At 41.2% G+C, this 15,953-nt stretch overlaps 1 protein-coding gene across 1 annotated transcript in view; it reads right to left on the reverse strand.

The window, feature by feature from the left end:
* The window catches only part of rgs7a (regulator of G protein signaling 7a), a 126,018-nt gene that overhangs the window by 14,091 nt on the left and 95,974 nt on the right, over positions 1-15,953 (reverse strand). Inside the window, exons 4-16 of the mRNA XM_014204935.2 lie at positions 15,304-15,354; positions 11,955-12,061; positions 11,468-11,519; positions 10,222-10,286; positions 7,423-7,499; positions 7,143-7,224; positions 5,912-5,986; positions 5,706-5,804; positions 5,468-5,529; positions 4,962-5,072; positions 4,602-4,727; positions 2,985-3,171; positions 2,705-2,794 (exon numbers count right to left, since the gene is read on the reverse strand). Of these exons, the coding sequence (XP_014060410.1) occupies positions 2,705-2,794; positions 2,985-3,171; positions 4,602-4,727; positions 4,962-5,072; positions 5,468-5,529; positions 5,706-5,804; positions 5,912-5,986; positions 7,143-7,224; positions 7,423-7,499; positions 10,222-10,286; positions 11,468-11,519; positions 11,955-12,061; positions 15,304-15,354 (1,184 nt within the window). The remainder of the gene's footprint in view (positions 1-2,704; positions 2,795-2,984; positions 3,172-4,601; positions 4,728-4,961; positions 5,073-5,467; positions 5,530-5,705; positions 5,805-5,911; positions 5,987-7,142; positions 7,225-7,422; positions 7,500-10,221; positions 10,287-11,467; positions 11,520-11,954; positions 12,062-15,303; positions 15,355-15,953) is intronic.

The raw sequence follows: 15,953 nt of genomic DNA on the forward strand, positions 1-15,953 counted from the left end.
GATATTGGGATCTTAGCTCATTGATCTGTCAGTAAGCAGTCCTACCGGTTATGCAAGTAATAAGGCAGGCTAGTGGGACACAGCCCAGCTAGAAGTGAAATGAACCCAGTCCGCTAACCAATCAACAATGTCCTGAGCCGGTCGCCTGCAGTCCGCAGAGAAATGTTGCGACTTCTTTGGGCGTTTTGAAGAATCTTCTCTGCCCGCCATGGATGATTCTCATTGTTGCATGTTGAAGCAGCGCAAAGGGAATGTTCTTGGAGGTAAGTTATTTTTTCACCTGGTCAAATTCCTTCCTGTGTTTGACCATCATGGGACTCATGTCTGGAAAGAATTGAATTGCCTCCTTGTTGTGCAGCATCACTCCTTTCTCCTTGAAGTGTTTGTCTGCGGGGTCGTGGGTTCTGATTAGGTGATGGGCGAGTGACCTGTGTGCCCATTCGACAACCAGGGATCAGCAAATTGTTCTTTGCCCAGTAGGGTGGGGATAATGGCAGCGGAGAAATCAATGGCGTCTGTCCCCTCATTGCCCTCAAGGAGGCCGATAATTCTAATGTTGCTTCGCCTACTGTAGTTTTCCAAATGGTCAACCTTATTCATCAGGTATTCGTTGTTTTTGCGCAGTTTCTGTAGTTCTGTCCCCATTCCGTCTAGCCTGTCCTCAGCATTGCTGATGCACTCTACAGCTTCTTCCATTCGTGATCCTAGCGTGCTGATAGTCATTGCCAAACCTGAGATGGAGTTTTTTATTTCAGCCAACTGTGCTGAGATGGAGCAACTGAACTCAGTCGTATTCAAGTTATATTGTGTTGTAAGGAAGTCATTGCCTTCTTTGATCACTTTGAGGATGTGAGCTAGCCTAGCTTCTTCCTGAGGTGTCATGGTGCCATCTTGGGTTTCCGAGAAGGCCATGGTCAGAGGTTCTTTCTCCATCATTTCTTGGTCTGTTTCAGTTCTTCCGTTGCCTTTTTTTGTCTCGTAGGTATATCACTACTCATGGCAACAATGTGGTAATCAGTATGGGTGAAGTTATCAAGTTTTAGGATTAGTCTGTTAAAGATTTTTCGGGAGCCCTTGGTCACGCTTCTTCCTAGCTTCGCTGCATCACGTGACCCGAGCATCATTATTTCTAAATAGCTTACACTTTCTCACTATGAACTTCTAACGTGAGTGAAACGTGTGTGGCTCGTGCCAATGATCAAGAGCAGCTGCTCACCGATTTGCCAAACCATCAGATAAGCGGGTGTCGGCTATCGCCGGTTAACGCTGGACCTGATTGAATCTAGGCCTTAGAAAAAAATACTTGGCAATATAATTGCAACATAAAAGTACAAAGGGATGGAAAGGAGAGGTAAATATTGACAAGGTCCTGAAAAAGATGGTCATGAAACGTCAACATGTCAGTGTCCATGACAGGGCCCAGAGGTGAAGGAGGGAAGGAGGGAGCTTTATCTGAACAGGCCCGTTGGTCGACCTGTTCATGTCCTCTTACCACATTTTGAGTGAATTTCTCAAATGAAGTTCTGCGGTCCTGAATGCCACCCTACTTAACCAAAACATTATGAGAAAAGAAACAAAAATAAAGGGAAAGACAGAAAAGAAAGACAGAGCTGAAACTGAAAAGTGAAGGAAACAAAATAATCTGTGAGGAGAGTCCCTTTGAAAAATAATAGCAAATATAAGGATATGCTGATGTATTTACGATGAGAATTATACAATGATACTTAACATAACACAAACCATAAGCCCAGACTGGTCTCAGAGCAAAATATTTTACAGAAATCCGTGCCACTCCATTTTATAATGATACATTACGTTATGTTAGGTAACATTACATTGGCCTACCTTAATCTGGGATATTCAAATTGGTATGATCTGTTACTTTTGGGTTGACAGTAGATTACTTAAGGAAAAACAAAAGGAGGGTGGTTGGTCAGGGTGGATGGGTAGGCATATAATGCAAACGACTAGCAACCTAAAGGTTGTGTGTTCAAATCTCATCACGGACAACTTTAGCATTTTAGCAACTTTGCAACTACTTAGTACTTTTTTGTTATTTAAAATGACTTAGCATGTTAGCTAACCCTTCCACTAACCCTCACCCTTTAACTTAACTCTTAACCCGAACCTTAACCCCTAACCTAACGTAGCACATCATACTAAGGCAGTCAAATGTAATATATCATATTAAAGCAGTCGAAGGTAATATAAAATACTAAAGCAGTCGAAATGAATATTTCATAGTAAAGCAGTCTAACATAATATATCATACTAAAGCAGTCAAACGTAATATATCATACTAAACAGGTCAAGACATAGGATGCTATACTTCCTACAATTCGTATTATATTGTATGACCGCTATTACATTGGTAGGCCAATGTTATGTAACCTAAAGTAAAGTAACATATCATACTACATGGATCGGCACAGATTTTTTATTACATATAATATGCTTGGCTCTGAGACCATGTTGATAAGCCACATTTTGCAAATCATAGAAAATCATGAAGGAACTATAATTTTAATTTCCCCATCATCACAACCAACCTTACAGGTCAACGGCTTATGAGGCATTATCTTGGCATGTGCAAATGCTGCTAGTAATTCCTTCACTGCTGGAGGCACCAATGTCATTATTCCAGGCCCCAGGCAGAGAAGAGCAGGGCAGACAGCCTGGCAGGTTAAGGCTTTGAAGACCTTACCTTCTTCTTGGCCTGTAACAGCTCCTGATAGGCACTGGAACGGATGAAGCGGCTATAGGAGTCACTCTTCATCAGCTTGAAGATGTGATCCTGTCAACCACAAGGAAATGGTTCAACCACAGGTCACGTAGTAAGAACCCTTGATACGATTCAACGTTCCAGAATACTTTCTGTTCTGATGAATGGACTGAACAGTACAGTAGCTTATCCAGCTGATACATACGCCAGTAACTTGCCTATGTTTACCCTAAAGTTCACTGACATATTATTATAGCGTTACCTGTGCGTCTTCAAAGGCATAGCGTCCAGGGTCCTTGACATTCTGGGTGGTCTTGTCGTAGCTCTTAGAATCAACGTTGATGGCACTGGGAGCTCCAGAGGCCAGGAACTCCTGCCAGATCTCCTGAACCCGGGTCGGGACCTCCCGGATTGGCCTCTTCTTCACCTCCTGGACCGCTAGCCAGAACCTGCAAGACACAACACACGGGTGAGAGTGTAAAAAACATATATATAATTTATATACAGTACCAGTCAAAAGTTTGGACACTCATTCAAGGGTTTTTCTTTATTTTTACTATTTTCTACATTGTAGAATAATAGTGAAGACATAAACACTATGAAATAACACATATGAAATCATGTAGTATGCCTTGATGACAGCTTTGCACACTCTTGGTATTCTCTCAACCAGCATCATGAGGTAGTCACCTGGAATGCATTTCAATTAACAGGTATGTCTCATTAAAAGTACATTTGTGGAATTTCTTTCCTTGTTAATGCGTTTGAGCCAATCAGTTGTTTTGTGACAAGGTAGGAGTGGTGTACAGAAGATAACCCTATTTGATAAAAGACCAAGTCCATATTATGGCAAGAACAGCTCAAATAAGCAAAGAGGAACGACAGCACATCATTACTTTAAGACATGAAGGTCAGTCAATCTGGAAAATTTCAAGAACTTTGAAAGTTTCTTCAAGTACAGTTGCAAAAACCATCAAGCGTTATGATGAAACTGGCGCTCATGAGGACCGCCACAGGAAAGGACGACCCAGAGTTACCTCTGCTGCAGAGGATAAGTTAATTAGAGTTACCAGCCTCAGAAATTGCAGCCAAATAAATGCTTCACAGAGTACAAGTAACAGACATACAGTTGAAGTCGGAAACATATATACACTTAGGTTGGAGTCATTAAAATTTGTTTTTCAACCACTCCACACATTTCTTGTTAACAAACTATAGTTTTGCCAAGGCGGTTAGGACATCTACTTTGTGCATGACACAAGTCATTTTTCCAAAAATTGATTACAGACAGATTATTTCACTTATAATTCACTGTATCACAATTCCAGTGAGTCAGAAGTTTACATACACTAAGTTGATTGTGCCTTTAAACAGCTTCGAAAATTCCAGAAAATGATGTCATGGCTTTAGAAGCTGGAATTGTGATACAGTGAATTATAAGTGAAATAATCTGTGTACAAGAAATTTGTGGAGTGGATGAAAAACGAGTTTTAATGACTCCAACCTAAGTGTATGTAAACTTCCGACTTCAACTATATTTGAATTCATTTTCAGTACTCAGTTATGTCCTTTGCTGGTGATAACACATTTATCTAATTATAGGGTAATTAATGTGACGGATTAGATGTAAAATTTCACCTCTGACTCTCCCTCAGTTAGATAATATCGACTCTCACTTAGTTACATTACCAGATTGACCTAAAGATTACCCCTGGGCAAAACAGTTCAGAGAAGTACCAGCAGAGGGAGTACAGGAAACGTGAATGTTTATGTTAGGATACGTTATGATTGTGTGGAAGAAAGAAAGTGAGTGTATGCATGTGGGGGCGTACGTGCGTACATGTGTGTTATGTGTATGTGTATGTACTGCATCCCCTACCTCAGGTTCTCTGAGCTAAACTCAGACTCCAGGAACTTGAGGAACTGCTCCCTCCCCACCTGATCCTTGAGAACCTCATTGATTCCGAACGCCCACCTTTTCACCCTCTGCTGACCTGGCTCCTTACTGGGGAGAAACACACGCAGTCAGACATCACAGTGTATAGAGGGAAACCTCAGTGAACAGTACACACTACACAGATACAAATCATTATATTATTACCTGACATCCCTCAGGAGATGGTTTTCAGCAGTGCAACTTACAAAGCATTTACTGGTACCACACACTATACTTGTACCAGTGTAAAACAACACAGATAAAAAATTTAAAAAGTCAAAAAGACAGTCCAAGAAAACACACCTGGCCTCCAGCTCCCACACAGTGGTGTCGTCTGAGATCCAGGGGTTGGAGGGGTCGGTCGGCGTGATGAAGGGGTCATATTCCACATATTGCTCTGTATAGGCCAACAAACTGGGAGAAAGAAAACAAACTATTCAGTTCAGTCAGGTAAAGTGGACAGAAAAGGTAACAATGTATCATGCCGCCTGGGGAACTCAGGATATGACTAAGAGCAGTGCTATACAGTATTTGACCTTCGAAGATAGCAGGAAGTGAAGTAATCTAGCATATTTAGTCTAACACAATAGTGAGTAACCCAGGCAACTAAGGATGGGAATCTACACTCTGTTCAGTGTTACGGCACAGAAAATGACAAATAGTCTTAGTGCTGATGATACACATCCGGGTATTGTTTGGACTAAACCCTTTTCAAGGTTGTCTAAGCTCTTAATTACTGGCTACAATAAACATTAAAGAGTTCAACAATGGATCAATGGGGGGGTGAAGAGAAGGAGAACTTAGCTCACCTCTCGGCCACTTTGGACATTTTCAGTCGATGTCTGTCTAATTGCCCTCCCCAATAAGTGATCTGGAACAACAAGGGGAAATAATATTTTGTGAATTTCTGGGAACAGGTCAAACTGACAAGACAGTAACAGTCTTGCCATCATAAGTGTATGTTTGGAAAGAACATTTTCCTTCCAAACATACATTCTTGCAATGCAAGAGACAACCAACCAGGCAGTCCAGCACTCCCTACATTACCTGGTCCTGTAGCTCCTCCTCTGTGGCCGGCTTGGCCTCTGGGGCAGGGGTGTGGGTGGGGCTGTGGGTGCGCACATCATTCTGAGGCCCATATACAGACTGAGGCAGAGAAACAATCAAACAGAACCCACCAAAGTCAAACTCGAACAACAGTGTTTTCAGCTGACCTGTTATTCAGAGGTAATGGATTTATCAGACATTCTAACCTTTCTTGTCTTGTGGGGGTTTTTCATTCTGGAGGACTTCTTTATGTCAACTTCTGTTGTGTTTACACATCCGGGCTGGAGAACAACAAAAATTTGCAGTATAAATTAATAAAATAAATACCTTCAGAGAGCATTCTCTGCTTCTTCTTATTGATTCACTAGCAGCTCAGGTAGGACTGTTTAGTGAACCCAGCAAACCATAGCCACATTTTTCTATAGCAATTTGCTACATGCGCAGTCAAACATGGTCTTGTGAAATATTAATGTAAAAATTCTAACAAAAATTTGAAACAATCGATGTATCACTGATTGGTACGGTACGTCCTGCATGGTTAAACAAAGGGTACAATCAAGGCATCCTCCAGGATCACGGAGGTTAAGTGGTTTGATGAGGCTGCTGTGAAATCAGAAAGGAACCTGATTATAATGCTCCGAGAATGCATAAATTAATCCTGTTATTTTCCAATTAAGCTCATGGCTGGAGAAGCAGCTCCATTCCCGAGTGGAAGCTAATGCTAAGAAGGATATGTGTCTGAATGGATGATGAGGTCATACAGACCACTGGAGAGCTCTACGTTCATTTTTTTTTTGGGGGGGGAATTGACAGTACAGTAATAACATTTAGATATTACGGCAGACAAAGAAGAAAGAAAAAATCTCTGCCTTTACCAAGCTCTGAAAATGTGACTATTATCCAAATCCATTACATTATTCACACTGAACGGTGAAGGAAATTACTTTGTAGACTGAAAAAAGCACAGGTTACGTTCTTTGTCATTTTCTAAAAAACATCTAATTAAAAAATCCATGCCAATTAATACAATTTCTAAGATAAGAACAACTTAGGTTTTTGACAATTAATATTTGTAAACATGTATGCATGACAAACGACAACAATATTGCACAAAGGAATACTAAGTTTACTCGATTCAATACCTATCGTGGAAGTTCAGCGCTATAGCACGATTTAAATTTAAAGGCAATGTTCCCATGTTCGCAGAGACTGCATTCACAGGAAACGCTGCATATGTCGGCTCAATCGGAAATTAAATTAAAATTTGAATTATGCTACAAAGCTGAACTTCAGCGATATGGATTTAATTTGAGCACTTAGCCTCCAGTTAACTGAAAATTGCAGTGGAAAATTTGCCCAAATACTGTAGCTAGATGTTATGTTATGGATATAAAGTGACTCTTGTAGCATGAGATTTTAAAAGCACAATAAACTCACCACAGGTCTGTGCACATCCCAAAATGCTCTTTCTTGACTATCGAGAATTTTCCTCTCAATCTTATCCCTTTTCTTGTCAACTCTGAGGAGATACACAGTACAGGCAATTACTTTTTTGGTATTTTACATAAACATATTTTGTGTAATTATTACTGTTTTTTCTTTGCCACTTCCCCTGGCCTAAAATGTGGTGTTATTAGGAAACTGATGAGAAGTGGTAGTTAGAGATGAGGGCATATCAACGCATACAGTACTACATTTGTTTCATTTGGAAACTTACTTTGCTTGTGCTTCTGCTTGCATAAATATGAACTCCCATTTTCTGGCAAATGCTCTCTGTAGCCTCGCTAAGCTCTCCTGAATCAACAATAAGCATAAAAAATCCAGACAGTTATCCCATGACATACAGCTTGCGAAAGTATTCACCCCCTTGGCATTTTTTCTATTTTGTTGCCTTACAACTTGGAATTAAAATTGATTTTTTGGGGGGTTTGTATCATTTTATTTACACAACATGCCTACCACTTTGAAAATGCAAAATATTATTTATTGTGAAACAAACAAGAAATAAGATCAAAAAACTGAAAACCTGTGCGCGCATAACTATTCACCCCCCCCCCATTGTCAATACTTTGCAGAGCCACCTTTTGCAGCAATTACAGCTGCAAGTCTCTTGCGGTATGTCTCTATAAGCTTGGCACATCTAGCCACTGGGATTTTTGCCCATTCTTCAAGGCAAAACTGCTGCAGCTCCTTCAAGTTGGATGGGTCCCGCTGGTGTACACAGATTCTCAATTGGATTGAGGTCGGGGCTTTGACTAGGCCATTCCAAGACATTTAAATGTTTCCCCTTAAACCACTTGAGTGTTGCTTTAGCAGTATGCTAACGGTCATTGTCCTGCTGGAAGGTGAAAGGTGAACCTCCGTCCCAGTCTCAAATCTCTGGAAGACTGAAACAGGTTTCCCTCAAGAATTTCCCTGTATTTAGCACCATCCATCATTCCTTCAATTCTGACCAGTTTCCCACTCCCTGCCGATGAAAAATATGGTATTCTCGGGTTGATGAGAGGTGTAGGGTTTGCACCAGACATAGCGTTTTCCTTGATGGCCAAAAAGCTCAATTTTAGTCTCATCTGACCAGAGTATCTTCTTCCATATGTTTGGGGAGTCTCCCATATGCCTTTTGGTGAACACCAAACGTGCTTGCTTGATTTTTTCTTTAAACAATGGCTTATTTCTGGCCACTCTTCCGTAAAGCCCAGCTCTGTGGAGTGTACGGCTTAAAGTGGTCCTATGGACAGATACTCCAATCTCCTTCAGGGTTATTTTGGTCTCTTTGTTGCCTCTCTGATTAATGCCCTTCTTGCCTGGTCCGTGAGTTTTAGTGGGAGGCCCTCTCGTGGCAGGTTTATTGGGGTGCCATATTCTTTCCATTTTTTTAATAATGGATTTAATGGTGCTCTGTGGGATGTGTGGTGGCTAATTTCTGCATTACCAAATGAGGAGAGTTACAAACTTCACACACCAGTCAGAGTTATACTTAAACTATTTCTTTAATAATTAAGAGCTTTTGCAAAAGCACTTTGACTTTCAATGATACGCTATCTCTAATGAACCATTGAAAAGTGTCTACACAAAAGTACAATGATCTTTTATAGCCAAGATACACCCCTCTCAACGTACATGACGAACCACAGATACATAGAATGGTGTAACGGGTTGGCAGTCGTGGTGAAGGAATGAGGCACAGGAAGCAGCGAGCACAGGGTAATGGCGTATTTAATTTACACTCACACATAAAACAAATACTCCCAAACACAGGGGAGAAAATACACACGGCGTAAAATAGCGCCGACACGAACATGAGCCGTCACTATCGAAATAATCCCGCACAACACGGAAGCGGACCAGCTAACATAAATAGCCCCGTTAATTAACCAAACTAACACAGGTGCACAAAACCAAAAAGAAGGGAAAACCAAAAAAGGGAATCAGTGGTAGCTAATAGGCCGGTGACGACGACCGCCGAGCGCCACCCGAGCAGGAGGGGGCGCCACCGTCGGTGGGAATCGTGACAAATGGTCACAAGGTTAAGATTTGTATGAAATATATCTATAAAACATAGCAGACAGCAACTGCTATGTCAACAGTTTTCATTTTATAGACCAGTGTCTGGTCCTCCTAGTCCAAACTGGAACCGTCTCTCCCTGGTACGGTAGAGAACAGAACCATTAGCTCATGTCCTCTGGAATGCTCTTTTAGGCTTTATTACCCAAAGACATCGTAAATCTCCTCTGTCAGTGCTATCTCATAGAGGCCCATCCTCAGTAGAACACACACACAATAGTTAACAGAATACTCTATTCTGTCAAATATTACAACCATTATAATACAATACAAGCATTATAACATAATCTTGCAATTTTCCATGACAGATGTTCAAAGTTTCTGATATTTTTTTATAACCCAACCCTGATAATGTACTTCTCCACAACTGTCCTTGACCTGTTTGGAGAGATCCTTGGTCATCGTGGTGCTGCTTGCTTGGTGGTGCCCCTTGCTTAGTGGTGTTGCAGACACTCGGGCCATACAGAACATGTTTATACATACTGAGATCATGAGACAGATCATGTGACACTTAAATAAAGTCCACCTGTGTGCAATCTAAGTAATTATGTGAATTCTGAAGGTAGTTGCAGCAGATCTTATTTAGGGGCTTCATAGCAAAGGGGGTGAATACATTGCACGAACCACTTTTCCGTTTTTTATTGTTTTGAATTTTTTGAAACAAGTTATTTTTTCCATTTCACTTCACCAATTTGGACTATTTTGTGTATGTCCATTACATGAAATCCAAATAAAAATCTATTTAAAATTCAGGTTGTGATGCAACAAAATAGGAAAAAAGCCAAGGGGGATGAATACTTTTGCAAGGCACTGTAATACAATAACACAATAATACCAACAGAACAAAAGGCATTCGCTGTGAGGATACAAATCAGGCTGATATCAATATTAATTACTCTACTGCTAACATAATAAAGAGAGAATTACGATATGAACAGAGAAGACCTCTTACCGCCTCATAATCTGCTAGCTCCAGACGAGCTTTGTTTTGCATTGTTCTTTTGCACAGGTAAACAGCTGAGAGACAGAACAAACGTATCAGAAAACAGAGAAAACTACTGTTGACCAATGCTGGCTGTTGATCAAGTGTTACTTGCCAAACCCTTCCTGCAACAGCTGCAGACTAGGCCACAACATTGAGATGCCTGTGGGAAAGTAATTCCCTATGACCAGAGTACAATGTGGCTTGTTAATGCGCCTTAACAAAATCCTTAACTGGTCCTAACCTGTTTACCGAAACCACTCAATGGCAATCTAAACTAGCCTGTAAATTACACAGGTCAATAACCATAGCACGTCTGTGAAATTGAACAGGGACTTGGATGGAAACACCTTGACTCCCATTCCATCACTATTACTCCAACCCTCTATCCCTCTCTACACTGACCATCTGTAGAGATTCCATTATTCCATTACCCCTGTATGTGTATTCATTAGAAAGTGTCAATCATGCCAGTCTGTTGTCTACTACAAAGTAATTAGAGGTTCCCTAATGCTACGGCTATTCCCATTTCATTCATTAGCCTTCCTACCCCAACACAAAAGGAGAGGAAATTAATGTGCTTGGTGTTAGCTATGCGCTACAGGTGTTTAATAAACTCACCTTTATTTCCTCTTTTATCGGTTTACATAATCAAACATCTCCCTCGCCTGATCAACCCCTTCCCCCCATCTCCATTTCCCTCCATGTAGTCAGCACTTCAACAACACAATAGGGATGAATCAAAGAGCTGCACTGGGGATGCAAATGGCTATCTATATGGCTGGTGTGGTTCTTGCAACTCACATACAAAATAAGACTCAAATTAACATAACCTTATCTTTTCCATTAAACCACCATTTATGGTTCTGTTTTCTTCTGCTAAGCCGGAGCATTGGGCTACAATGTACAGCATGTCAGATGCTATACAAATGTGTGCCTCGATTCAATCCAAAGCGTTGAAGATCCGTGCTATAGTGCAATTGAAATTTAAAAGCAATGTTCCTGTGTTTGCGGGGACTGAGTACATTGATGTTAAACACTGCATATGACGGCTCAATCGAAAATACTATTTTAATTCCAATCACGCTTTAAGGCGGATCTTCCGTGCTACGGATTGAAAGTTGCCCAAAATCTATTTTATCTATATATGGTTACATTCAATGCACTATACAGCCTTCCATTGTGTAATACTATTCACTTCTGCTAAGGCTCTTACCATAGTCTGTATTTTCTGGCTCCCAGCAGTTTGATGGCCAGAAGTAGGGGGTCTGAGAAGAGCAATTATAAGAAGAAAAGAGTGAGGGACAAGGCAGCTAAAGAACTGAGTCACCTTGATCTAAGAACTGATCTAAGAATTGAGACACCTTGATTTAAGAACTGATCTAAGAACTGAGCCACCTTTATCTAAGAACTGATCTAAGAACTGAGACACCTTTATCTAAGAACTGATCTAAGAATTGAGACGCCTTGATCTAAGAACTGAGATGCCTGGCTAAAATTCCCATTAGGCCCTTGAGCGAGGCACTTTAGTTGCCTCGGTAAAACATCTAGCAATATAAATGGATTAAGTGTAAAAGATATAGCACTCAACAAAGACATATGGATTGAGTCCTCCCTGTGTGGTCTGATATGGATTGGATGAGATAAAGAAGGAGTACATTACAGTACATATAAGAGCCATACAGCCTATGAATTCACTGTACCTGAAACCTGTAGAAAGTGCCGTCGTCTTTGAGTGTGAGTACGTGGTCTGAGATAGGGAAGAAGTAGCCATGGGCAGCCATCAGGGTCCCTAGGTGAAGGGCCTCCACTGGACAACACAAACATCATCATATAATTTTCCACAACAACACCCCTAATATTCCCATTGTCCCCTTTGAAACATCCCACTTCCCTCCTCCACCGGGGTATGGCATATGAGGTCAGCATAGTAACTTTAGGGACGGCCTCAAAGGTAATTCTGACCTCATATACCATATCCGTTACCCTGCCTAATGTAAAATGAAACACATTATATTTTTATCACTATTTCCACCTTGTCTCTCTTTATCTAGAATGTGTACGACTCGGCTATGCATTAATAAATGATCACTCATTAATGTTTAAAGATACACTATATATACAAAATGGACACCCTTTCAAATTAGTGGATTCTGCTATTTCAGCCACAGCTGTTGCTGAGTACACAGCCATGCAATCTCCATAGACAAACATTGGCAGTAAATTGGCCTTACTGAAGAGCTCAGTGACTTTCAATGTGGCACCGTCAGTTCATAAAATGTCTGCCCTGCTAGAGCTGCCCCGGTCAACTGTAAGGGCTGTTATTGTGAAGTGGAAACGTCTAGAAGCAGCAACGGCTCAGTCACGAAATGGTAAGCCAGACAAGATCACAGAACGGGACCACAGAGTGCTGAAGCGTGTAGTGCGTAAAAATAGTCTGTCCTCGGTTGCAACACTGACTACCGAGTTCCAAACTGCCTCTGGAAGCAACGTCGGCACAAGAACTGCTCGGCGGGAGCGTGCAGCCGCACACGGGAGTGTGCAGCCGCACACAAGCCTAAGATCACCATGTGCAATGCCAAGCGTCAGCTGGAATGGTGTGAAGCTCGCCGCCACTGGACTCTGGAGCAGTGGAAATGCATACTCTGGAGCGATGAATCACGCGTCACCATCTGGCAGTCAGACGGACAAATCTGGGTTTGGCGGATGCCAGGAAAACACTACCTGCCCCAATGCATAGTGCCAACAGTAAAGTGTGGTGGAGGAGGAATAATGGTCTGGGGCTTTTTGTCATGGTTCGGGCTAGGCCCCTTAGTTCCAGTGAAGGGAAATCTAAACACTACAGCATACAATGACATTCTAGACAATTCTGTGCTTCCGACTTTGTGGCAAAGGTTTGGGGAAGGCTCTTTCCTGTTTCAGCATGACAATGCCCCCGTGCACAAAGCGCGGTCCATACAGAAATGGTTTGTTGAGATCCGTGTGAAAGAACTTGACTGGCCTGCACAGAGCACTGACCTCAACCCCATCGAACACCTTTGGGATGAATTGGAATGCCGACTGCAAGACAGGCCTAATCGCCCAACATCGGTGCCCGACCTCACTAATGCTCTTGTGGCTGGATTGAAGCAAGTCCCCGGCAGCAATGTTCCAACATATAGTGGAAAGCCTTCCCAGAAGAGTGATTATAGCAGCAAAGGGAGGACCAACTCCATATTAATACCCATGATTTTGGAATGACATGTTCAACGAGCAAGTGTCCACATACTTTTGGTCATGTAGTGTATGTTCAGCTTACTCATAAATGTGAGTGCCCTTTCAGTGTATTTGTGTGTGGATGTGTGTGATAGGTGTTATGCGTTGTATGCTTGTGTGAGATTCTTAGTCTGCAATTTGGATACAGTGTTTTGAACCAAAACAGCAACATTGTTATAGATAAAGCAATTACAGAAAGAAAGAGACAGATATTCTCTTCTGTTGGGAAGCTACACAGATTGCATACTGTATATTCAGGAATTCTGAAAGAGGATTTGCACATTCATCTATATTACTGTCTGGTTAGAGCTTCCGACACAGTGGATATCAAACAGGCTTAAAGACGAATCCAGTCACCCCCCAAAATAACTTTTAACAACTTTATGGATTGTTAGCACATAGCCCTAAGTCCTAAAGCATGCATTTATATCCACCAACTGTGGTTAAAAGTGTCTAGAACCAAGAGGTACATAGCTGCTTTGTAAGCTAAACGGATTCATATCCTTAACTCCAGAGGGAAAAAAGGATGGAACAGGAGAATAAAAAACATCCTTTCTTAAACTGAAATAGAAATGGTTGTCTGGCTTGGGGAGTGTCCTCAAATTGTTATTCCCTAGCTAATGTAAAGCTATCTGACTTTTTGACCCCCGACTCCACTCGTATGCCCTGTAATCGTCTTTACAATGACTCAGCCATTAAAATGTACTGTACTGTCATTCGTGAATACCCTGGCCTGCAGATTATAATTCATTTGAGGTAATTTCTGTACTAGAATGTTCTAATGAGCGTATTGGGACTTTTGTGTTCTATAACATTTGTAATCAAATTTTTATCACAGGACCATTGGGACCTCAAACAAGATTCTCTCGAGCTTAAATGTGTTTCTGTGCAATTTCCTGCTCTTGTCAGACCTTGTGAGTGACGACACAGTGCAATGAGATTCCTCAATCATTCCTCTTGAAGTAAAGGAATCAGAGATTCAGTCTGAACCTGTTTTCTGCTGAAGCATAGGCACAGGTATTTCAGCCTGACTGCAGTGCTTTTGAGAGTTCTCCAGTCCTCCACGGTCCATGCGCACTTTGTGGAGTGCTGTTGAGTCAGCTTTGTTTTAAAAAGTGAAAATAAAATCACTAATGCGGGTGAATCGACCCTTCCATACTAACGCATGCACCAGAATGTACACACATAGGAAAACACACACACACAGCAAGGGGTCTTTGTGCTTGTCTTATTGAACAGGCCTTGTGTGGAGCTGTTAACTGAGTGCTTTGAAAACAGGTAGGTAGACGAGGAAATACAATAGAGTCTCAACAGACTTTTGCTGGTATGGAGCCTGAGGGAGAGAAGACAGGCCGATTCTTTTCTGTCCAGCACTCAAAGGCTTCCCCTCTCCTCTAAATCAGTGACAGGGGTTATGCCTGTCCGCCATTGAAAAGCATCCCCCTTCCTCTCACTCCATGGCAAAGAGATAATGACCAACCTTTTGAAACATGGTATTCCCTTCGAGTGGCGTGACCTAACATGATGGCACCTACTAGGTTATATAATCAAATCAATTGCTTTAAAAAAAGTACTGCTACCGAATGCATTGAGGTTTTAGAGAAACAAAGTCTGACTTTAGGCTACTTTTCCACTAATGTTACAATGATTCTAATTAGCCATTGACATGTTAAACATGGAAGGAACTTCTCAAGAATAAGGGTGTTGTATGTAACATAACTGTAAATAACTCACTCTTTCACATGTCTAGTGTCACATAAGTAAAGACATAAGAGGACACTAATGAGCATATATTACCTTGATCTTCAATGTTCAGGTTTTTGATCATCCACTGTACAATGTCAGAACCTGGAATGGAAAACAATATACATAAATACACCCAAAGCATACTGTACAGCACCTTTTAGCACAGTGATGTAAATTATAGAATGGAGTCGGCCTCTTTATTACATGCAAATTCCTCTCAGGTAGAACAATTGTGAGTGGGTAATTGTCAATCCAAAAAAATACGCTTTTATTAGAGCAATTCGAGAGCTTGGGACTATAAGGTTTTATCTGCATTTTTGTCCAAATGTAGTTATTGACATAGCCTTGTCCTGTCCAATGTTCTCTACCTATATAGTACTCTAAATATCCCAATGCATGTTGTTAAATTCAAAAGAATACTAGATAAAAATTGCTGACACCATTTAAATCAGAACGTTAACTTCTCTAGGGTCTGTGGGACGCTACTGTCCCACATGGCCAACATCCAGTGAAATTCCAGAGAGCCAAATTCAAAAACAGAAATACTCATTATAAAGATTCATGAAACATACAAGTGTTATACATGGGTTTAAAGATACACTTCTTGTTAACCTGTTATGGCTAGGGGGCAGTATTTTCACGGCCGGATAAAAAACGTACCCGTTTTAATCTGATTATTACTCCTGCCCAGAAACTAGAAT

Source organism: Salmo salar, chromosome ssa01, assembly GCF_905237065.1.
Source record: "Salmo salar chromosome ssa01, Ssal_v3.1, whole genome shotgun sequence".
In the NCBI taxonomy this organism is placed as follows: Eukaryota; Metazoa; Chordata; class Actinopteri; order Salmoniformes; family Salmonidae; genus Salmo; species Salmo salar.